We start from the raw sequence: 23889 nt of genomic DNA on the forward strand, positions 1-23889 counted from the left end.
CCCCAGGCAGAACAGGAAGGACATCTTTTCCAAGACCCCAGATTGGCAGAACTTGAATACCCGGCCAGGCCAAGAACAAGACCTTGGGATCGTCCCTCCCAGAATGGTCCTGGAATGTGCTCAGAGGCAGCTGCAACCACAGGAAACAATAGCTGTATTCACAGCCCCATGGGAGCTGGGCTGGGGGGGCAGGGTGGCAAAGAGGAAGCTCAGCCCTGAATTAGAGGGTAGAACCTTCAGGAAAAGAAACCTCATGGTCCAGGCTCTCTTAGGGGCCACTAAGGTCAGGCCAGGCCAGGGCACCAAAGCTGGGCAGTCAGGGGCTTTGTTGGCTGACAATGACCATGGCTGGCACACAGGAGGGGCCTCTTGGAACTGCTGTACCCAGCTCATTCCAGCTGTTGGGCTAGATTTCTTCACAAGGGCCTGATGGGCCCACAGAACACCTAGAACTGTGAGACACAGAAGCATTGAGGCTGTGATGGGAACAAGTGAGGGGCAGTTTTCCTTTCTAAACCCTGGTGCTCTATGGAAAAGTCAGCAGCTCTGGTTTTTCTTCCTCCTTTCTCCTCCTGGGCTGAGGATGGGCCTGCGTTCCTGTCCCTCTGAAGGCAATCGGGAGTTCTTTTCTCGGGCTCCTCTCAACTGCTCCCTCATACATACGGAAGGAAATACCCCAGGGATTCAGGACTTATTGGAGGACAAACCAGAACGGGGATTTTCCTTCACTGCCCTCCTCTGAGCACCTGACATTTAAGGTGGCTTAATCAATGTCCAAATGACCACTCTAGAGAAACCACTTTTTGGGATGGATTCTTTGACCAAAACAATATGTAACATGTTGCCAATAACCCATCCTGTTGTTGTAGGACTTATTAAGAAATTATTTTACGCAGAGAGGAAAAGTTTTTGTTTCCTTTTTTTAAAAAAATTTTTAAATTTTTATTTATTTATTTATTTTGAGACAGAGTCTCACTCCCAGGCTGGAGTGCAGTGGCACAATCTCCACTCACTGCAACCTCCACCTCCTGGATTCAAGCAATTCTCCTGCCTCAGCCTCCTGAGTAGCTGGGACTACAGGCACAGCTAATACAGGGTTTCACCATGTTGGCCAGGAGAGTCTCGATCTCTTAACCTTGTGATCTGCCCACCTCGGCCTCCCAAAGTGCTGGGATTACAGGCGTGAGCCACTGTACCTCATTTCCTTTAAAGCAGCTCAAAAACGTTTCTTGTCTAGAAAGAAAGCCCCGGCTCTTACAGCCAGGCAGGCAACCTTTGATATGCAAATGCAGACCATTAGAAACTGGGTCCACCCAACATGGCAATTCCCACCGTTGTCCTCTTGCCCTTGCCCCCACAGGTGCCTAGCAGCATGGCTGCCCTGCATATTCCCACGTGTGTAGAACATCAGGCGCCCTACATTCGCATATTAAAAGGCTAGGATGGGAGGGCCAGCTTCCGGAGGAGGGGGGGCTACGTGAATGACATGCCTGGTCAAACCAATCCCCTAAGCGCTATGCAAATCAAACACCGCCTCCTCCAGCCTTCTTATAAAACTGGCTGGTATCCACAGCACTTGGGGTTCCCTCTCTCGGCTTTGGAGCCTCTCTCCCTCTGTCTCTGTACTTTCTTCTTTCTGCCTTTCTTCTTTCCTTCTTGCCTATTAAACTCTCCGCTCCTTAAAACCACTCCACGTGTGTCGGTGTCGTTTTATCTAAACCAGCATAAGAACCAAAAACCCTAGTGTTCCTCCACTCATCGGAGCCATATCACTTGTCCCTTGCCTGTGTCACCCCCTAACCACCACTGACATAAAACTTTTTTCTTTTTTAAACCTTGGCTGTCTAGAAGAGCTCCGACTTCTTACTTCCTAAACTGCCTCACGTCCAGTGACCATCACTTCTGCCACCCCTCCCATGGCCACCACCAGACCTTCTCGACACCTCTACCTCTAAAATCATAAATGCCAGCATTTCAGACCAAGACCTGTGACCCATCCAGCTCTTTTCTTACTCCTCCTAAACTAGCTCCCCCACTTCCCTGGCACCTCCAGGCCCTGCACATCATCTGTTTCCCGGTGTGGGCTGGCCAGCCTTCCTCACCCACTCTCCTCTCTGCACCTCAATGCCCCCATCGCATCCTTCTCCCCAGCCCTCCCATTTCCCAGCCCTGGGCCACTGCAGTTGCTTTCTCCAGGGGACACCCTCCACAGGACCCTCGCTGGCTGGCTCAGCATTCCTCACACTGTCCCCGGTCAGTGCTCTTGCCCCTTCCTCACAGCAGCTCTTTCCTCAAACTCAGCATCCCATTGAGATGGCTTTGCCTCCCCCTCCAGAAGAAATGCAACCATCCGCCAAAAATCTCAATTTCTTAACCTTTCCCCTTTACATAACCCGGCACCTGCACAGTCTTGGCTGTTGCAAAGGAAGAAATGTCCCTCCCTCTCCCCTCAGGCCAAGCCCTCCACAGGGTTCTCAATCCTGCCATCTGTGTGCTCCCAAACCCTGCTCCCTCACCCACACAGGGGTGCTACCTTTCCACCTACTCTTCCATCTCCCTACGCACAGCCCCACTCCAGCACTGGTCTCCGGCGCATGCTTAGGCTCCTGAACACTTGCTGATTCGCTTGTGGGCATGCCTTCCCCCCTCCCTTCTGCTTCCTTGCCCGGCTGGGCCCTACCTGAGCTTATCTGCCACAAAAATGACCCGGCGCTCCAGCAGCAGTGAGGCAAAGATTCGGATGAGCTGGCGCACACTGAGGCAGGTAAAAAGGCACTCAAAGTCCACGTGCTCCAGCCTTGAGTCCATGGGCCGCCGCAGCTCTAACACCTGCAGGAGAGCGATGGGAAAGTGGGCTGGGGCCAGCCAAGTGGGTGCTGCCCTCCAGCCCTCCACGAAGCAACTGGAGGCTGCTTTCCCCTTCCAACCTGCTCTTTTCCAGGTCTCTCGTCTACCCTGCTATGCAGTAAACCCCTCTTCTCCATCCCTCGGACTACAGCTCTGCTCTCATAGCACTCGAACACCCAGCCTGTGGGCAAGAGGGCTGCCTGTGAAAGCGGGGAAGGCTCCAGAAGGAAGGAGTTGAGGGGCCATCCATTGGGACCTCAGGAAGAGAGGAGAGCTGACTGCTCTTAGAGATAGGGAGAGGAAGGGAACCACACAGCCACATCTCTAGGGTCCTCCTGCCCACCTCCCCAGACAAAGGTCTAAGCCCTCAATGCTGACTAGACCCCACTGCTCTCCAGGCATCTCCGCATCCCAGGACTCTAATCCCTGCCATTGCCTCTGGAAGGGCAATGCTGGGGTCCTTGTTGCCCTGTCCCCCTCCCTTTCCTGCAGAAAGAGTTTCCTTCCAGAGGCTGTTTGTCCTGCTATCCTGGCCTTTATCTCCATCACCCTAAGTCCCGTGCCAGGCACAAGGAAAACACAAGCAAAGGGCTGGCCATTCTGCAACCTTGCCAGGAAGCAGGACTGTCTTATCAGGGCCAGGCCTGGCCCTCTTTCCTCCAAAGGCTGCTCCCAAGGTGAGTGCCACAGCTCAGAGAGCCACTTCTCTGGGGGAGTCACAGGGGTGGAAGGTAGTGAGTGACTCCAGCGGTGAGGGCAGGAGGAACTGCTGACGCTCAGGCTGTGCCAAAGCAGCTGTCCCTGGGGTCTGCCTGGCCTCCTCCTTGGTCCCGCAGCATGTGTGTGCAGCATAGATGTGCAGGCCTCCTGAAAACTAGGGTGAGAAACCAGTTCTCTCTCATTGCCCCATGGCATCAAAGGTAATGCTTTACAAGGAGTTTTTATACCCACGTCATCTCATTTGTTCCTCAGAGTCTAAGCAAGTGAAGGAGTTCTAACTCCTAACTCAGCATCCATCCTTCTGGGCCCAGAGAAGCAGCAAAATGGGCACAGGGCACGGTAACGGTCTGTGTCCACTGTCTCTCCCGCCTGATGGTGTACTCCCAGAAGGCCCAGTGATCCGCCAGATGCTGGGTACACCCCAAATGGTCAGTGAATGTGGGCTCACAGAAAGAAGTACCACAATGATGCCAGAGCCCTTTATACCTGCTCCAGGCCCTGTCCCCGCCCCAAAATTCGCAAGCTCCCTGCATGCAGCCCAACAGGCTCTGCTCTCTAGCACCCAGCCCCAGTCCCTACTGTCCCTGGGGCCCAACCCTCCCCCTTCCCCCAGGGATTGAGAATTCACACAGGCCGCTCCCACTCCCGGCCTTGTTCCATGCATCCCTGCCTTCAAGGAGATCAACCCCAGGGGGCTGAAGGAGCTGAGCAGTTACAGCCTGGGAGTCCAGTGTCAGGACAGAGGCAGATGTGACCAACATCTGCACAGGGACAGGCAGGACATCTAGAAGGGCAGCCAAGCTCATGTGGGTGGGGAGAGGTCAGGGAAGCCTCTCAGAGCACAAGGTACTTGACTCCCCAAAGAGAAAAGAAGAGAAGTGTCTTCTAGGCAAAAGGAAGTAGGGTTGAGGGAACACTAAGTATCAAGTCAGAAGACGAGAGCCCAGCGAGGTGGCCAGGGCCAGACCATGAAGAGCTCCCAGGCATGATGCTGGGCTATAAGGGAAGGGTCCCCTATCCTGTGCCCCACAGCCACCATGAAGCCTAAAGTTCCTCTAAATGAAGGGGAGAAAAGAGGCGAGGAGAAAGCCCTCAAGCTAGGATTTGCCACTGCTCAGCAAGCCTGGTATGCTTTTTTGGTCAGTCCCTCTCCCACTCTCTACAACTAATTTATTTATTCTTCCCTCTCCTAGAACCCAACATCCACCTCTTACTCTCAAAGGATGACCTTTTCTATTTTGACATATATATTTTTTTGAGATGGAGTCTCGCTTTGTCGCCCAGGCTGGAGTGCAGTGGTGCAATCTTGACTCACTACAATCTTCACCTCCCGAGTTCAAGAGATTCTCCTGCCTCAGCCTCCCAAGTGGCTGGGATTACAGGCATGCGCCACCACACCTGGCAATTTTTTTTTTTTTGTATTTTTGGAAGAGACAGGGTTTCAACATGTTGGCCAGGCTGGTCTCGAACTCCTGACCTCAAGTGATCCCCCCGCCTCAGCCTCCCAACGTGCTGGGATTACAAGCACATGAGCCACGGTGCCCGGTTTGACCTTTTCTACTTTGAGAAAAGCAAAGCCATCAGATGAGAATCCAAAATCTACTAAGCCACTCCCTCCTCTCCTAATAAACACCAAGCCCTCCATGGAGCCTAACACCCACATCTTCTCAGTACTCTCTGCTAGCCCCTCCTCCTCCTGCAGCTCAGACCTCTTCCTCTGGCAGGCATTCCCACCAGCATACAAACAACCATCCCTAACAAGCTTCCCTAGTTCCACATTTCAATTGCTGCCCTCTTCCCTATTTCTCTCCACAGCCATGCAATCTTGAGAAGATGTCTACACAGGCTGTTTCCACTTCCTCACACCTATCACTTCTCAACTCACTCCAGCCCAACTTCTGGGCCCCTGTACTTGTCAAGATCTTGCCACGCCTCATCCTGACCTCTTGGTGGTTCCTGATCCGGATCACAGCTTCCTTTTTGAGGTGCTCCCGAGCCGCAGCCCTCTCCTGAGTGTTCCTCTCCTGCAGGGCCTCTGCACGTTGGGGTTCCCCAGGACTGAGGAGGACCCCATACTGGGCTCTCTTCTCTTCCCTATTTACAGTCTTTGCTACTAAATACCTTCTTTTGGGGGTCTCATGGGCATCTCAAACTTGACATGTACACATTTGGACTCTTGCTCTTCCTCCTCATTACCTGCTTCTCCTTCACGAGCTCCCATCTCAGTACGTGGCTCCATCATCTAGCCTGGGGCTCCAGCCAGAAAACTGGGAGTCAGCCTTACAGTCTGTAACAACTACTCCCTATTTCCAATCAAACACAAAGTGCTATTGGTCCTAATTCTAAAATCCATCCACTTCCCTTCCCCTGTTCTACCACATCTTAATCCAAAGCTGCCATCATCTCTTACCCGTAGTGCCGCAACAGTATACCTGCTGGTCTCCCTGTTTTCACTCCGACCATTATCTACATGGCAGCCACAGTGGGCTTTGAATACATGTATCAGCTGGCCACAGGTGGCTCACGCCTGTAGTCCCTACAGTTTGGGAGGGGGAGGTGGGAGGATTGCTTGAGTCCAGGAGTTCAAGACCAGCCTGGGCAACAGGGTGAAACCCTGTCTCTATAGAAAATACAAAAGTCAGCTGGGTTTGGTGGTGCACGCCTGTAGTCCCAGCTACTCAGGAGGCTGAAGTGGGAGGATCGCTTGAGCCCGGGAGGGTGAGGCTGCAGTGAGCCATGATAGCACCACTGCACTCCAGCACCACTGCACAATATGGGTGGCAGAGTGAGACCCTGTCTCAAAAAAATAAAATGAAATGAAAACATACATCAGATCTTATCATACCCCTGCTTTAGATAAAACCCCAAATCCTTAACTTGGCCTAGCAGGGACATCGTGATTGGGTTCTTGCCTGCCAACCCACCCCTCTACCCCCACCCCATCAACCCTCTGACCAGCATTTGCACTTGCCCAGCTTTTGCCTTTGCAGATGCTGGTTCCTCTACTTGGAATAATCTTCTCCCATTCATATCCTTCTCTTTCCATCTCCCTCCTCCTGCTTCATTTAGTTGCCCCCACTCACCACTTAGGTCTCTGTTAAAGTGTTACTTTCTCAGAGGAGACCTTCCCTGGCCCCTTATTTAAAGCAGACTCCCCTGTTTCACACTCTCATAAGGTCCTGTGCTTTCACTTGGCTTGTAACACATTTAGGAATTATCTATTTATATGTAAAAGTGTTTATAATAGCAGTATCTCCCACTAGACTACAAACTTCATGAGGACAGAGCCACGTCCCTCTACCTCTGACTCTGCTCTGAGGTCTGGCGCAATCCCTGATTGTGAGATGGCACACATTCAGTAACTGTTCAATGAATGAACAAAAGGAAGGCAGGTGGAATGCAGTTTAGTCCAAATGGGTCAGGGAAGGCCCCTGGGAGGAACAGAGGGCTGGACAACATGTACATTCCTATTGTTTGCTGTTTTGGTCCCTAGTGATGGGGTACACCGACATGGTTGAGCAAGGAGGGACCGTGCTCTGCATCCCCCAAAGACTACGACCTTGGCCAGCATGGTCCTCCTGCCACCCCAGCCCGTAGCCCGAGAGAAGAGGGTGCAGAAATCCCTACCTCATTGCCAGCACCTGGCAGGAATGTCTTCACTTTGATGGTCTTCCCTGGGGCTGGGAAGGGCGACTCCATGAGACTTCTCATGAAAGGATAGACCAATGCAGCGGAGATCCCACGCCGGCGCTCCACCTCATCTAGGACCTGTGCCCACCGCCAGCAGCCCAAAGAGGAAGGGTGTCAGGGCACTGCCCTTCCCCCTCCTGGCAGAGAAGAGGGCAGCCAAGCATCTGACCAGGCTAGCCCAGAAGCTGGGAGACGGGAAGGTGGTCTTGCCAGGATCTGCACACTCTACCCTTCCCGTTTTCCTTGGCACTCAGTGACTCCTCTGTTCCCTAACTGGCCTTGCTTCAGTCCCCAAGAGCGGAGTAGCTGGGCAAAGGAAATACCACCCAAGAGTCAGCTCCCTGGGCGCTCCTGCTTCCCCAAGGACTCTGGCTCTGCCCAGGGCCCAGGGTGGGCTGTGACAGAGGCAGACACTGCCAGCACAGGAGCTGGGGAAATGCCAGCCAGCTGGGTAGAGAACCAGGCTGGGGAATGGGAGGGTGTCAGAGAGCTCACTGGTACTTGCTCCTGCATTCTGTCTCCCGCTCGCTCACAGTCACAGGTGGTTTTCTCATCTAAGCTGGCTGCAGATACTCCTGTGGGAGCTGTCAGCTGGGGGACGGGGAGGGAAGCCTGCCAGAGCCTCTTACCTTGGAAAACAAGCCGAAGCAGCCAAGGCGGCTGATGACACAGTACACCTCTGGCAACCGGGGCCCTTTCCCACTTGGCTGGGCCAGGACAAGGAGGAGGAGGAGAGAGAGAGACACAGAGAATGCATGATTACCATTTCTGGCTCCTTTTCCTTGGGAACGGAGGAGTAAGGACTGCCCTTCTAGTGGAGGAAGACTCTAAGCCTCCTCTAAACCTCTCTGCAACCAGAGCCCTGAAGGAACAGCCACCACTCTCAGGACAGGCCTCAGCTCTGCAGGGTCTCCCAGCACCAGGTACCAGGCTCCTGCCAGGCTCCACACAGGCTCCACCCTTCCTCCCAGGAGGACGCCGACAGGGGCTGGCAAAGGGCAAAGCAGTTTGGCAGAGGCTACAGGGTATCTGTGGATTCATATCCCTGAGGCTGGGACCCCAGCAGATGGGAAGGACTAGGGTACATCCTTAGGAGCGAGCCATTGTAGCTTTCTAGCCCCACAGGGCACATTCGGCATACCATTCCTTTTTTTGCTTCTTTTCTCCCTTTCTTGATCCACCTCCATTCTAAGAGAGCAAACTGAAAACAAGAGATGGGAGCTACTATTTATGGAACATTTGCTATACCTGACTCCTGGGCTTGGAACTTTACAAGAGATTTGTGAGAGAGGGATTATTATCCCCTTTATAGATGAGGCAACTGAGTTCAAAAAGATAAAGCCATTGCCTAAGGCCACCTATCTAGAAGCTGTGGAGCCAAGAGTTTGCTTTGGCCCTGTTTGGCTGTCTTACCCCTAAAGCCTGCTGCTTTCTGACAGGAAGGAAAGAAAACAAAGACACTGGGTAGAGGTTTGCTATGGAGTAAAGGAGCAAAAGAAGAATGGGACTTAAAAGGTAGGCATGGCCGGGCGCGGTGGCTCACGCCTGTAATTCCAGCACTTTGGGAGGCCAAGGGAGGTGGATCACCTGAGGTTGGGAGTTCGAGACCAGCCTGACCAACATGGAGAAACCCCATCTCCACTAAAAATACAAAATTAGCCGGTCATAGTGGCATGCGCCTGTAATCCCAGCTACTTAGGAGGCTAAGGCAGGAGAATCGCTTGAACCCAGGAGGTGGAGGTTGCAGTGAGCCGAGATCACACCATTGTACTTCCAGCCTGGGCAACAAGAGTGAAACTCTGTCTCAAAAAAAAAAAAAGGTGGGTAGCTAAAGGGGAGACATGCAATGAGAGCTCCCAGGCCCGGAGCCCCCATGCAGGCTGCAGTGCCTTCTCCAGCAGGACTCAGAGGCCTGGAGGGCCTGGCAAGTCCGAGTGGGGAGGGAGCAGAGCAGCAGGTGCTGGCCCCTCATGCAGGCTGCTAAGCAAATGCAGATGGGGCTATTTCAGCCTCCAAACCTGCTGGCCACACGTCACAGATCTAAAGAGAAGGCAGAATCTGTTTTTGTCCATATTAGGCCTGAAACTCACTCCTGTCTCTTTCCCTCTCCCCCGCCTCCCCTAAAGCCCCAAGTGATTAAATCAAGTATGTGGGATTTGGGTTAGAATCATTGTGTCCAATCTGCAGGAATGCCGAGCTAGTGCCAGCCCCCTTGGCAGAGACCCAGCCCAGGCCCTCTCTGAGCACGCCAGGACAAACACGCTCTTCCCTGGGGGCAGCAGCCCCACTGCAAAGGAGCAGCTCTGCTCCATCTATGTTCCAGCAAAGGCAGCCTTCGCAACACTCCTTCCAAGCCTGGGAGGCCCAGGCGGCCAGAGGCGTGCTGGCCTCTGCCTGGCTCACCACCTGGCATCACTCCTGTGCATATGCCCTTTGCCCTTCCATGGGCATTCTACCTCCCCACACCCCCTCTCCCCAGTCCATCCTCTGGGGGTGATCCAAGAGTACAAATTGGTGACAAATGACTTCCCTTCTGGTTCTGTATGACCTTGGGCAAGTCATTCTACTTCTGAGTTTTGACTTCCCAATCTATGGATCAGGGATAATAATAACCCATGGGCTATTGTGATCATTTTCTTTTAAAAGACATACTTGAAGCATCTAGCTTGGAATGTGACAGGTTCTAAACAACATTTATTCCCTCTTATTCCCTTGGCCCTTCCCTCCTGTGTTGAAAGTCCAATCTCCTGTAACAGGCCATCTAAAGTTCCTCGAGAGGGAGATCCATGTTAAACTCATCTTTATATGAGCACGTGCCTGACTCTCAATAGGTCAGGGCTTCTGATAAGGGATGATAAGTGTTTCTGAATGAATGAATAACTGGCCCCAAATCCTTCCTTCAGGGCTCCTGCCCCCTTCATCTACCCCTAGACTGGTATCTGGGGAGGCTTTCTCTTGCTAAGGCCTGGAAACCCCAAAACATTGTCAACAACCCAGTAGCTCCAAGCTGGGAGTGCAGCAGGGGCCAGGCTCTGAGCCTCTACCCAATCTATTTCCCAGGACTAATGGGAAGGGAAATGGTGAGGGACTTCTCTTTACAAAATGGCTAACATTTTCAAAACCCAATCCCTTTCCCCTAGATTCAAGGTATCTCTCTCAGATTCCCAGAGAAGGTATGTCTCTGTCCCTGCCCAATCTCCAGCCCCACCACACCACAGACAGGCCTCCTCCCCACTACAGGCTGGCCAGGTATGGGGGTGAGGAAGGTTGTCCCTCACCTAATCTGATGCATATACACATACTGCTGGGGGCGATTCGATCCTGCAACCAGAGACCAGCAATCAGAGCCCATGATCCCAAGGGAAATGACAAAAAAGTAGAGAAAAACTAAAAAGACATGAAAACCCACTCCCTCCCCTTATTCCAGATAATCTCCGATCCTAAGGCCCCCTCAGAAGCACCACTCTGAGCCCTGCTCTCCCAGGGTGGCCTCACCTGTGAAAGTGTGTGTGTTGGCAGGGGGTTCGGGGTGGCCTCAGGAAGCATAACATAGGATTTCATACAAGCTAAAATTGCAGAAGGGCACACACACACACACACACCCGCCCTGGCCTATCCCCTGCCTGCCGGCCTGAGGACCGAATGGCCTCACTCACCAGTAAGCGCCTGCAGTAGCCAAAGCGTCTGCTGCCATCTTCCCCAGTCAGCATGAAAGAAAAGGTCTCACTGGAACAAAGAGAGGTCTGGCATCAGGGAGGTGTGAGAGGACCTAGGAAACAGCCCCCAAGAATAGGGACCGTCATTTTCAGGGTGGGGTGAAGGGCCAGGTTGCTGTAGGAGAGGATGAGACTAGAGCAGGCCCCACTCAGGTGCCCACTGCTATGGGGGTAAAGAAGGCTATGCCCCTTCCTCCCTCAGGCCAGGCCAGGCCTCACCTGCTATACTCTGACACAGGAAGCCAGTCCTTGGCATCAGGGAAGCAAAACTGGGGAATGGCTTTGAGCCTTTCCTCTGCCTCTCGCATCTGCTTGGTGGGTCGGTCCAGCTGCAGGGAAGAAGGAACCAGGAGATGACATGGAACCGGAGGGTGGGTGGTGGTGGCTGAGAAGCCCCTCCTCCCCTGAGGGCCCTAGATGCCACTGACCAGCGGGCATGATCTCAGCAACCCTTGTCCCACTCCGAATTCTTACAGAGCCCAGAGTCATCATTCATTCAATAAATGCCAGTGGAGTGCTTTCTATATGGCATCTGACATGGTGCTATGTGCCAGGGCTCTTGGCTCTCAATGGAAAACAAAGGGGACAAGGTCCCCGACCTTACACATTCTGGTCAGCAGAGTGAGATGGTCAACCACAACATCTCAGAGGGGGGCTTAAAAAAGAAATAAGCAGGGTGGCCGGGCGCGGTGGTTCATGCCTGTTATCCCAGCATTTTGGGAGGCCGAGACTGGCGGATCACCTGAGGTTGGGAGTTCGAGACCAGCCTGACCAACATGGAGAAACCCCGTCGCTACTAAAAATACAAAATTAGCCAGGAGTGGTGGCGCATGCCTGTAATCCCAGCTACTTGGGAGGCTGAGGCAGGAGAATTGCTTGAACCCAGGAGGCGGAGGTTGCAGTGAGCCGAGATAGCGCCATTGCACTCCAGCCTCTGCAACAAGAGCGAAACTCCGTCTCGAATAAAAAAATAAAAAAATAACAATAAGCAGGGTGATGTACCAGAGCAAGCTGGGCAGGGGAGGGGCTCCATGCAGGCGTCTGGACAGACCTCCTGAAAGAGGTCCTACTTGAGCAGAGCCTGAGAAATGAGAAGGAGCCAGCAGCCATGTGAAGAGCTGGAGAAAGCACATTCCTGGCAGAGGCAATGGCAGAGAGAGAGGGGTTGAGTGTGAGAGGAAGAAGAGGGAGGCCAGGCTGGCTGGCGACAAGCAGGGAAGGCGGAGTGAGAGACAGGCTGGTGGGAGAAGGGCAGAGTGACAGCTAGTGGGTGCAGCGTTTCTCTTTGGGGTGATAAAAATGTTCTAAAATTGATTGTGGTGATGATTGCGCAATTCTGTGAATACACCCAAACACTGAACTGTATACATTAAGTGGGTGAACTGTATGGTATTCAATTGTTCTGGATTTTATTATAAGCACATTGAGAGGTTCTTTCTCAGTCCTCACCCTTTGAACAAGCACTGGCCCAAACCCACCCCCGCTGCAGCCCTGTCTTCCCTCCTGGCTGAGAGGAGGCAGGTTCAGGGCTGTGGCAGCTCGGTGAGGACGTATGACGAACAAGATCTCTCTCCTTCCCCAGATAGGCCTGGCGGATAGAGGATGGAAGAGGGGGAATATGGGCAAGGTGGGGAGAGAGAAGGCCTCACCTTGGGAAACTGGTAGGAGACTTCGGGGAGGTAGGTGTTTCGCGATGGCTTCTTCTTGAGGGACACCACCACAAAGTACTCAAAAAGCTCCCGCTCCTGCCACTCCAGCAGCTCCAGCTCCAGCGTGCGATAGCTGGGGGCGCGCTTCAGCATCGACTGGATGTGGACCAGGCGCTGTGTGTGGGCTGGAGGCAGGTTGCACATCAGGGAATGGACCCTCACAGGCCTCATGTTAACTCCTCTACTCCTGGCTCAGGGCTCCATTGCTGTGGAGCACTTTTAAGTACGTGAGCCTAGTCTGATACCATCCCCAGCTCGCAGTGCAGGAGGACCGGCAGGCACAAGGTGCTGACCCCTGCACAAAGACTCTGCCCTGACACAGGAAGCTGCGGGCCTGGTCCTCCTGGAGCCTCTGGAGACTGAGCTGGGGCAGGAGGACTGCCGAGGCCAGGCAAACCCAGGGATGTATCTTGGCACCCACTCTGTCCCTGTACCAAAAGGACTAGAATACACGAATATCCACGAAGGCTTCATCCTTGGGCCCCTAGCAGGACTTGAGCCTTGTCCATGCTCCTACATCCAAAGTCCACTTGCCCATTTGCCTGGGGATGAGAGGATAATCATCCAGGAAGGCCTAAGCAGGGCTTCCCAGTAGAGAAAGCACAAAGATTTATCCGAGGACCCTGGAATGTGAAGGTTCCAGAACCTTTTCAGGCTCCTCTCTGGGGACAGGGGAGATGGGGGGCTGCAGGGCCTCCAGAGAAACAGTTTCCTCAGTCTACGGCACATTTCTTGCCAGAAGAGGTCCTTGTAATCTTCTGTACCCCTCGCTGACCCTCCAGATCTACAATTTTTTTTTTTTTTGAGACAGAGTCTTGCTCTGTCGCCCAGGCTAGAGTGCAGTGGCATGATCTCAGCTCACTACAACCTCCGCCTCCCGGGTTCAAGTGATTCTCCTGCCTCAGCCTCCCGAGTAGCTGGTATTACACGCGCCCGCCACCGTGCCTGGCTAATTTTTGTATTATTTTAGTAGAGATGGGGTTTCACCATCTTAGCCAGGCTGGTCTCAAACTCCTGACCTCAAGATCTGCCCGCCTTGGCCTCCCAAAGTGCTGGGATTACAGGCATGAGCCACCGCGCCCGGCTGAGATCTACAACATTTCCCAGGCAAATCTAGCACCCAACTCCCATGGACAATGGCTTGGGACAGTTTGGGCAGGTCACCACCCTTACATTTGGCAAAGGGAGACATCTGGATTTAACCTTGCAGGGCTGAGCTCACATGTCTATCCAGACTTCCCTGTGGCTCCCTGCTCTACTGTTCTGGTATCTGGGCTGTCTGTCACCTCTCCACATCAGGCCGGTTAGGGACACTGCAACCACACATGCATCGGAAGGGAAGGCTGATTCCCTGCAGCCCTGCTGGGAGAGCTTCCGTACTCGTGGGAGCTGTGCCTCACCTTTGAACCTGTCATCAGAGTCGCTCTCGCTCTCACTGTTTTCATCTGGAAAAGGAACAGCAGAGTACATACTTGCTGGACCTCACAGCCAATGTTTTTTGCTCCCCCACCACCCCAACTTTTCTCACAGGGGATGGATCTCTACCTTCTCTGGGCTACTCTGGGCCCATGGTCAGGCATCTGCAGGCAGGGAGCTGAGTGGCCTGGGGCCAGGCTCCTTCAGAGCTCACACTGCGAATCCTATATTCAAACCCATGAGGGAAGCTGAGGGCCTGAGTTGGAGGCTGAGCCAGAAGAGGGGCCTACAGGCCTGGAAAAGATGGACCCTGCCTCCAGGAGGTCAAGATTTGAAATGGGAAACAGACCGCAATGCTCAGTGAGTCTGGCCTTTCCTTTTGCAGAAGCCGATTCCCACACCCACCTCCCTACTCAGGGCCTCACAGCCCAAAGTCTGAAGGAACCCATCCCAGACCTTTCTTCCCTGTCTGCTCCTCCCTCCTATGTGGCCATTTCCTGGCAGGGCTCTACCCTCCACAGGTAAATTGATGCCTCTCCCATTCCTAATGCCCAAGGGCCCCAAACACCTGAACCAGCTCTGGCACCAAAGCCTACCTCTCAGTGATGCTGTTTCAATGCTGGACATAGACAACTTTTTTAATCTCTTCTTTCCTCTCTTGGCATTGTAGATGGAGTTAATTCTTTGGACAAGCTGGGTGAGAAAAGCAGGGTGGGTGAGGTAACCTTAACACCAGCTGCCCTACTTCCAAGAAGGCTGAGTAGGAGCCCATCCCTGCCCTTAATGGTACAAGCTTTCTGCATTGCACCCGCTGGGTCCAGGACTGGTCTAACTGCAGAACCGACCTCAAGTGGTGACTCACCAGCCATGCATGGTAGCTCTCCATATACCTAGTCCCCCAGGAGTGGTCTCCTGCCCCAAGACAAGGACACTAAACTTAGCTCCCCAGAGGAAGGAACTGTGATCAAACTAGACAGGATGGTAGCTCCTGGGTCCCAAGAGTCATTGAACCAACTGAGACAAAGAGCTTCTGAGATGCAATAACAGGAACAAGGATTCTAGCCTTTCCCCTCTGGGCCATAACCTGGGGCCCCGACAGGAAGAAGCTAAATTCCCAATATACCCAAGCATTGTTTGCAGGCTAAAAATACCATCTGGCTAAATCCTGCTGCGTTGGGCTGGGGATTTGGGCCTGGCTGCCTATGTGTGAAAATCATTGCTGAAAATTCTTCAATGCTGAGAGTTATAGGAAGAACCCTTGTTTGAGTCCTAGGTCCTTGAAAGCCTGGAAATGCTTATGTGTGCGGATACCCCAAAATTCATACACCACACTTACTAATGGGGAACCTCGGCTAGCCTTTCCTTCCTCTAACATCTGAGCACCAAGGTCAGTTAATGCATCTTTATTGATAAGAAAGGGGAATTAATCAGATGAAAAAGAGGCCAGTGCACGGACCCAGAATTTATTCAAAGGGAATCGAGGAAGCAGTCCAGATTAGGGAAGGAAGGAAGCCAGGAAAGAGAGAGAAAGGCTGGCTGCCTGCCCGCCCACCTGCCCGGCTCCAGTGGGCTGCCTCTGGGGAGGGTACCTTGGGAATGCGGCGGGCCCGGCGGCTGGACAGCAGCTCGCTGGTGGTGCTGAGGCTGTCTTCATTGAGGCTGGAGGGTGAGGATGGCAGACTCAGCTGAGCCAGCAGCAGCATGTCGTCATGGCTGTGCCTCTTGGGTAATCGTGGCAGCCGGTGGCTCTTCCTTTCTGACCAGTTCCCACTGCGCAGGGACTGGCTGTTGGGTTTCAGGGAAAGCTGGCGTGGGGGAAAGGACGTGCGAGAGGGGCTCGCCACAGAGGCCTTGGCCAGTGTCTGTCTGCTGGGATGGGGACACAGAGGCCAAGGGCCGGCATCCCTGGCTCCCCGCCATCTTGCCTTGGAACTTCCATCCCTCTCTTAAGACTTTAGCTGCTAATCAGCCAGGTCAGGGATAGATTAGATACTTGCCTTCTCTAAACGAAGCTTCACTACTGCCAGCAAAAAACGAAAGCAGAGGCTAAAAACACCTGTGCTCTCATCTGAGTGGAAAAAGAAGGCTAAGTGGGAATTTTGGGGGGGTCCTCCTGAGCTTTGGGACAAGAATTACTGGGCCTGGGTGATGGAACCAGTCTTCCGGACCTCTGCTCCCGAGCCAATCCTAAAAGGTTTCTGACAGCAGAGGCCATAACCTACTGGCCAGCCTGCTGGGCTGGGAGATCCTGCAGCCTGGCCCTCCTAACTGCTCCCATGGAGAACACAGGGGCTCTGGGCTCTGACCACCAAAGCTGGGCCAGGCAGGCCTCACACTGAATTGGATCCCATACCCACAAGGCCCTGGCTGCCCTCTCCCCAGCCCTGATCTACTCTCTGCCTCTCTCCATATGCGCTGACCTCTCATCCCAGGGCACCATCCTTGTCGCGGACCCTGTCAGGAGGCAAGTATCCCACAGACACCCAACCACTGTCTGGTTCTGGAATTGCCTCTCCTCACTCTTCAGCAAATCCTCCTTCCTCCACAGCCCCCAATTTCCTGTTCTCACCCAATCAATCTGGCAATGCAAACTCAGGGGAAGCCTGTTTGAAAAGAGCCCTAATTAGAGGGTAAATCTTTTTTTTTTTTTTGAGACGGAGTCTCGCTGTGTCGCCCAGGCAGGAGTGCAGTGGAGCGATCTTGGCTTACTGCAACCTCCGTCTTCCGAGTTCAAGCAATTATCCTGCCTCAGCCTCCCAAGCAGCTGGGACTACAGGCGTGCGCCATCATGCCCAGCTAATGTTTGTATTTTTAGTAGAGATGAGGTTTCACTGGCCAGGCTGGTCTTGAACTCCTGACCTCAGATGATCTGCCCACCTTGGCCTCCCAAAGTGCTAGGATTACATGCGTGAGCCACCACTCCCGGCTATGGGGTAAATCTTTTATAAAAACAAACACCTTATTCCAAAGCCAGAAGAAATCATTTTTATATTATCATTTTATATTATCTGGCCAATGCTATATAATATCCAGGTCCTTCCATTTGCAAAGAGAATTAGAGTTACCTGGGGAGGTCAGAGAAGCCTCTCCACCTGCCTCTTGACACCCTGGACAAGGACAGAAGGAGCTGAAGTCCAAGAGCTTCCTTTGGCTTTTCACCTTTCCTGTCGTTCTGCCTTCTCCCCATCCATTCCTTAAAGATTCATGCTTACTCTCTCCCACAGGACTGGCTCCAGGTGTCACAGACACCTGTCTGGCTCTCCAAATGTGGTTTGGGGACCTACACCTGGCCCCCTAATGCCAGTACTGAGATGACTTCTGGCAGAGTTGCAGAATGCCGAGACTCCCACTAGGGCCCTGTCTTCCTGTTTCCCACAGGGTGATAAATAATCAGACAGGAGACTGCAAGGGCTCCTGGCTGAGTTTTGCAGCTCAGAGCTTGTGTAGGAAGGGAAAGAAGATAGGACAGGATGCCCCTCAGAGCAGGTGCCAATTGTCCACAGAGGTTTCAACATGGTGGACATCCTTGAGTGCACAGTCCTTTGCTGAGGAGACCTCCTTTATCAGACGAGATCGGGCGCGTTCAGGGTGGTATGGCCGTAGACCTTTTATCAAGTACTAGTGAGGGTAAAAGCCTGAGTGGAAGCTGGGCCCAAGTCTTGGAAGAGCAGGCCCCCACTGTGGCCCTCACGCTAACCCTACAGGCCGATGTCAGGGCTGAGTTACCTGTGTGGGCGGGCTGTTGTACTTCCTGTCCTGAGGACTCCACATCCTGTGCAAAGAGTCCAAGGAGTTCTCAGACAGTTGCTGGGATTTTCGTCCTGCTCTTCGGCTCTTTAAGTCCACATCCTCATATGGATTCTCCTTGGGCAGATCTCCTGCAGAGGAGGAAGAGTTAGAGAAGGCGGAGAAGGGAAGAAGGAAACACACGAACTCACACACACACAAATAAACAAGCAGAATTCCTGTGAACCAAAGAGAATGGCTTCTGCCTGGCCCCTCAGCTCATGAGTCATGCAGCTGCCCGTCTGCAGTGGGGAGGCTACAAACAGATCCTGGCTCCAAGTCCAGAAGCAGAGCCCACCCCCCCACCCCCCCACCCCCAGCCCAGCTCAGCCTGGCCTCTGCTTTATAAATTCAGGGATTGCACAAGACTGGCTCAGCCACCCCTGCCTGTGCCCAGCCAGAGGACAAAGCCAGCACCAAGAGTCTTTCCTTGGCTCCCTTCCCTCTGCTGCAAACACCCCAGAGATAACACAGTTCAAGGTAGGAAGGGTTTTCAGGTCACATGGCTGTCCCTTCACCCAACTCTCAGGGGATCTCCCTGGGGACCTACTTTGGAGGGTGGGCATGGAGGAACTCACAGAACTGTAGAGAGCAGGGCTTCACCAGGCCCCCCTCTCACCTACGATGCCGTTCAACAAGTCTTTTAGGGCAGGGTTTTGTGTTCTGCGCTGAGGCAACCTCGGAACGGAACAGTGATTAGCAAGGAGGAAGTGTTCAGTAATGATCTGTTCGATGACTCTCCTACTGTAGTGTCTATTCCCTCTACCGCTGATCTCAGCAAAAAGAGAACCATCAACACTCCCCTTTTGGAACAAACTCTCCTGCTGTGACACAGGGGAGGTGTGAAAGGCTTGGAAGGAGTCTGGGCCAAAGCGTGGGGGTGAGGGGAGTTCTTGCTTCTCAGGACTAGTTCTAAAATCTCTAGCAGTGGGCATTGTATTGGCATTACCAGAAAATCTCAGAAAAGTCCAAAACAGAATCCCTGCCCTTGAAGATGTTGAGTGGCACTCCTTTCCACAAGCTGTATCTCCTGCCCCCACCCCTCTAACACACACATTTTCTAAAATAGAGTAACACCGTGGGCCGGGTCAGTCCTGGCTCAATCCTGGTGGCAGAATCCGTGGGGTGAACAGGTCCCTGTGGAACTCAGAACACAGCCCTCTCTGCACCCCTTTCCCTATTTTCCTGCTGCAGAGCACGACTCACTCCAGCACCTCTGCTCAGCAGGATTGAGCCTGGGTGACCACTGAGTCCCACACTTGTCCTACAGATGTCTGAATGTGCCTTACGCCCCAGAGGAACTCAGACCCCACTCCTCAGGAAGCAGGCAGAAGAAGGAGCTGGAGGACGAGGAACAAAGGCTGCTGAGAGTGAAGCTTTCCTAGAGAGGGCACGGGAGAAGAGCCAATCCCTATATGCTTGCAGATTCCTCCATTTCCAAAGTGGAGCTCCCTCCACATTGTGGCATCTACTTATGCAGAACCACAACGAATTTAGGAAATGCTCTTACAGAGTTAGGGTGTGGGTGTGAAGAAAGGATTTCAGTGACAGCTAAATAGACTGCAGTGGGAGCAATACAAATCTCTGTAAACTTATGAGTCAAAGATGGGTCATTGGGATTTGGGACTGGATTAAGCTGATTCCCAACTCCAAGCAGAGTCCCCAGCAATGGAACAGACCTTTCCTGTAACACAGTCATGCTATTAAAATGACTTGTCTCCATTCCAGAGCCCTGACTAAGCGGAGCTGGCCCAGCAGCCCTGTCGCAAGAAGCCAAATAGCAAACCCGGCACCCCCTGCATGTTTTCTCCAGCCTACCCCACTGTGGGGCACTTAGGGAGGTGTTGGGGATGGATTCTCTACTTCTTGATCCTTCCCCAACATATGCCCTGCAGGAGTGAGGAGGTGGGGGAACTAAGAAGGGAGAATGCCCGGACACAGTCTTCTGACCCCCTAAAACAGGACCAGAGCATCACTGTCCACATCACGGCAGGGAGAACATTTATGCCAAGCTCAACAAATCGAAACTGCCTTGGACTGCATGATCAGCCAGGGCCTTTATTATCATCCCCAACCTATAGGAAGCCTTGTCCCAATCCCAGGGGTTTCTCCAAGCCACTGACATTTGGGGTTGAATAATTCTTGTTGTGGTAGACTGTCCTGTCCATTTTTAGGATGTTTAGTGGCAACCTTGGCTTCTATCCACCAGGAGACATTAGCATCTCCTTAGCTATAACAGCCAAAAATGTCTCCAGACACTGCCAGATGCTCTCTGGGACGGACAGAGGGAAGGAGGGAGAGAGAGGGAGGGAGGCAGGAATGGAGGGAGGGAAGAGTGAAGTTGTCCCCCGACTGAGAACCACTGCTTTAGACAGAGCGTTCTAAACTTCCAATGGCTTCTGAGTGTGACATGAGTCCCAAGACTAGCCCTCTTTTTTTCCATCCTTCCCTCCTTCACCTCACTCCCTCCTTCCTTCCTTCTTTTCCCTACAGTAAGAGCTTTGAATATTGATACAAAATCCAAAGCTCCAAGAAAAAGACATAGGATACTGAGGCCCAGGGAAGTAATAGATGTACAAGGCTGGTGCACATCACTGACAACCCAGCGGAAAACAGCCAGCAACATCAGGTTCTCAAGATAGGTCCTGTCTCTGGAAACTCGATTTCAGGAAGGCCTGCTCCTCCCCAGCCCCTTGTGCCAGCCTCTCTTCTCCAGCAATGTTTAACATCCTGTCTAATGTAACAAAGCCACTAATCAGTTCTCCAGCAAATAGACGGCTGGCCGCAGCCCACACGCTGCCTCCCCAGCCTCAGCTTGGTGCCTTCACTGCCCTAACTCATCTCTCAGCTTCCTGGACCATTCCTGACTGCCCCGGAGGAGCTGTCTCAAATAGATTCTCCCAGTCATCTCTCCAGGTGGACAGGGGACCAGGGGATAGAACTGTACAGAGACAAGTGGACCCTGAGTCCTGGACCACTAAACTGAACCAGCTGAGAGCAAATAAGTATCAAAGCAATGGCTCAGAGTTGGAGGAGACGGTAGGCTGGGAAATGGTGTGCAGAACATCCTAGGGAGGACAGAGCTAAAGGAGCCAAGGCTGAATGGGAGATTCAGCAGGGGCATGAATGGGAGACAGGGAGCCTGGCAGACTGCACATTTCTACCTGCATTCCTGCCCACACAGCTTTCTTGGGACAGTCCACATGACCCTTGGAGAGGGAGGAAGAGGTGGACCCTCTTCCCTGAAGGCCTGGCCCTCAGCAAGCTCAGCTGGAGAAGCCAGAGGTCTCAACCTTTCCCAGCTTGGATGATGAAATAAGGGACAAAAGGCATCACCGAGAATTTCTGCTTTGCACTCTTCTAAAAGGGGATTATCAGAGCCCAAAGGTGTCACACAAATCCTCTTAAAGGAAGAATCCAGCCCCTCTGGGCCCTGCTCCCACTCCTCCCCACAACCTCCCACTCCTCTCCACAACCTTTCACTCCTCCCCATAACTCCTTTGGTCTTAACCACACATACAGCACTCCCCCAGCCCCAACCTAACTGGAAAAACCAGTTAGGAAAGGGGTGTGTGTATACGCACAGGCACTGAGAATTTCTCCAAACACAGTCCTAAGCTTCCTGGACCACACCCATTACTAGGGTCCTGGGTCTGCAGCTTCCCTCCCCAACAACCTCCGGTTCCAACCAGCTGTTTCTCCTGGTTCTCAGCCTTTTTCCCTCTCTCACACAGGACAGAAAGGGCCAGGATAAGAGCCCAACTCCCTGGCAACAGATCGGACTGGGGCCTCTAAGGGGCTGGCTGTTGCCCACCCTCCAAGCCTTGACACCATTTCTCGACAGCCCCGGCACCTTCCCTGGGCTGCACCTCTTGGCTGTTTTGTTTCCCACTGCAACCTCCATCCCAGTGGGTGCCCTCTGCTCCTTACTGTTTCCCAGCCTGGGGGCAAATAAGGGAAGCAACCAGAGAGAGTGGAGGCTCAAAAGACTTTGCAGTCCAGGCTGACTGGCCCGGTCCCCGGCTTGCATCCCACTGAAGTTCCTGGAAACGCTCCCTCAGCCCAGGTTAGCTGATGGGAGTGGGAATCTGCAGGAATGCAGCTCAGGCGCCGAGGCCACTCCACATAATTCCTTAACAAGCTGCTTCCTTGGGTGCATTTTTAAGTGTCAGGCTCAGAATGCAAACATAAGGCCTTGTAGAATAGCAGCATCTTCCAGGGGCAGATGTGAGATGGGACAGGTGGGAAATAGCAGCCCCGGAAGCAGCAAGGCAGTAACTTTCTTTCCGAACTCCTTTTCTGCAAGTTAGCAAGGTAAACCTCAGTATGTTTGGGAGTACCCCACCCCGGCTCCTCAGGCATCATGCCTAGTGTAGCCAGGAGGCCAGCAAACCCCCCACAACCCCCATTCGAGTCCACTGTTCACAGACAGACATGTTTGTCTTGGGGCCAACTGGCCCTCCACCTATGACAGACAGGACTCCAGTCCAATCACCAGGACCCAAGATGGAGATGAGCACTAGGCTCTCTGCCTCCCAACAGCTCCATTCCTGCATGCCTGCAGGAGCCTGATCCAGCGGGGTCAGAGTCATCCTTCACCCCACAGAGCACAGGCTGGGCCAAGACCAGAGAGACGGCTCCCAGGAAGTCCGAGCCACTGATCAGTCCTAAGCAAGACGGGAAACTGCCATTCTGAGTTCGGCAATAAGACACCCCCTGAAGCCTTGTGGGGAGCTCCAAACTCTCGGGCCTGTCCCCAGGGAAGGAAAAGGAAACCCACCAGAATCTAACAGAAAGAGAGTATTTTCCTCTGTATTTCCCTCTGGCCTCCCTAGTCAGGTCCCGGAAATTCAGATTGGGCTGCTATGGGGACATAAAAAAGGAAAACACGCACAGGGCACTGTCCTAACTGCAGACTCCGGAAACCACCCCCACCACCCCACGAGGCCAAAGCAAAACCTAAACATCCGATGCAGTATATTCCCAAACTGATGCCTGGGTCGCTCCCCTCCCTTTCTCCTGCATCCTCCCCCTCTCTTCTTTCCTTGTTCTCTAAGTGCTCCAAAGATCCAGAAGCCAGGTGAGCAGCTACCTCTACCTTCTGCCCACACAGCGCTGACCCCTAGCTGTACTCAGCCACCCAAGAGGCAGCCAAGGTGCTCCCATATTTTTTTTTTAACTCCTCATGCAACACCCAGAGTGGAAGAGAGTCCTCCCTAATGAGTGGGGAGGCAGCTCTGTTGCCCCACCCCCTCCCTACCTCCTGTTGCAGGGTACATTCTAGTTTGGCAGAAACTGCAATGTGTCAGTTTGCTGCCCAGGACCCTGGGAGCACCCAGTGTGGCTGCTGCCGTGGGCAGAGAGGGCTGTGTTTTTCTGATGTCCCTTGACTATGCTGGGTGCTGGCAATCCTGTGGTCCTCCCATTCTCTATTATCTGACAAGGATTTCCTGTGGGGATACGTTCTTGGATCATCTGAACTGAAATAATTTGAGAAAGGGACGGCTTCAACCATTTCTCTCTGCCCAGAGTTCCACCATCCAGGGCTCTGTTCGGGACTTTTTGGGGCAATGTTTGGGGGGCAGAATTTTGGAAGAACTGTTCTGGGCAACACAGCTGTTCCCCAGGCCTTCTTAGGTCAGGTTTGAGAGAAGGGAAAGAGGAGGGCAAGTGTGTCTAGGCCTCTGCCTACTCACTCATTCGGGAGGACTTTCTTCCACTCTGGGATGTTGGTCTTGCATAAGGAGGTGAGAAGTACAGGAACAGCATTGGCTGCCTCTTGGGTGGCTGAGTAGAACTGGGGTATGGGCTGCAGTTGGGGCATCTTCCTTAACTGCCCACCTGGCTTCTGGATCTTTTGTTCTGATGCCCCTAGCTCTTGACCTCTGCTCTGGGTGGCCTATAGGTACAAAGCTGTCTTTTCCCCAGTGGTAAGGGAAAGGGCCTCCCTCCCCAAACTCTTTTGCAGTTCTAGGGACCTCATTCCCACAGTCTTCCTGCTGTGA

The 23889-nt window shown here is 53.1% G+C and overlaps 1 protein-coding gene across 41 annotated transcripts in view; it reads right to left on the minus strand.

The window, feature by feature from the left end:
* The window catches only part of DENND2B (DENN domain containing 2B), a 219831-nt gene that overhangs the window by 6519 nt on the left and 189423 nt on the right, over positions 1–23889 (minus strand). For 40 of the 41 annotated variants that reach the window (XR_010147134.1, XR_010147135.1, XM_063782749.1 and 37 more), the window contains 10 exons: positions 17825–17976; positions 15688–15903; positions 14695–14791; positions 14083–14127; positions 12623–12807; positions 11193–11302; positions 10914–10983; positions 7887–7964; positions 7195–7335; positions 2681–2829 (listed from right to left, as the gene is read on the minus strand). Coding sequence is in view for 39 of the 41 variants with exons in the window: in XM_063782749.1 (XP_063638819.1) it covers positions 2681–2829; positions 7195–7335; positions 7887–7964; positions 10914–10983; positions 11193–11302; positions 12623–12807; positions 14083–14127; positions 14695–14791; positions 15688–15903; positions 17825–17976 (1243 nt within the window). In the remaining 2 variants the exon portion in view is untranslated. Of the gene's footprint in view, positions 1–2680; positions 2830–3445; positions 3722–7194; positions 7336–7886; positions 7965–10913; positions 10984–11192; positions 11303–12622; positions 12808–14082; positions 14128–14694; positions 14792–15687; positions 15904–17824; positions 17977–23889 lie in introns of those variants that run through there. The other variant, XM_016920335.4, reaches the window with a different exon arrangement.

This window comes from Pan troglodytes, chromosome 9 (assembly GCF_028858775.2).
Source record: "Pan troglodytes isolate AG18354 chromosome 9, NHGRI_mPanTro3-v2.0_pri, whole genome shotgun sequence".
Taxonomy (NCBI): domain Eukaryota; kingdom Metazoa; phylum Chordata; class Mammalia; order Primates; family Hominidae; genus Pan; species Pan troglodytes.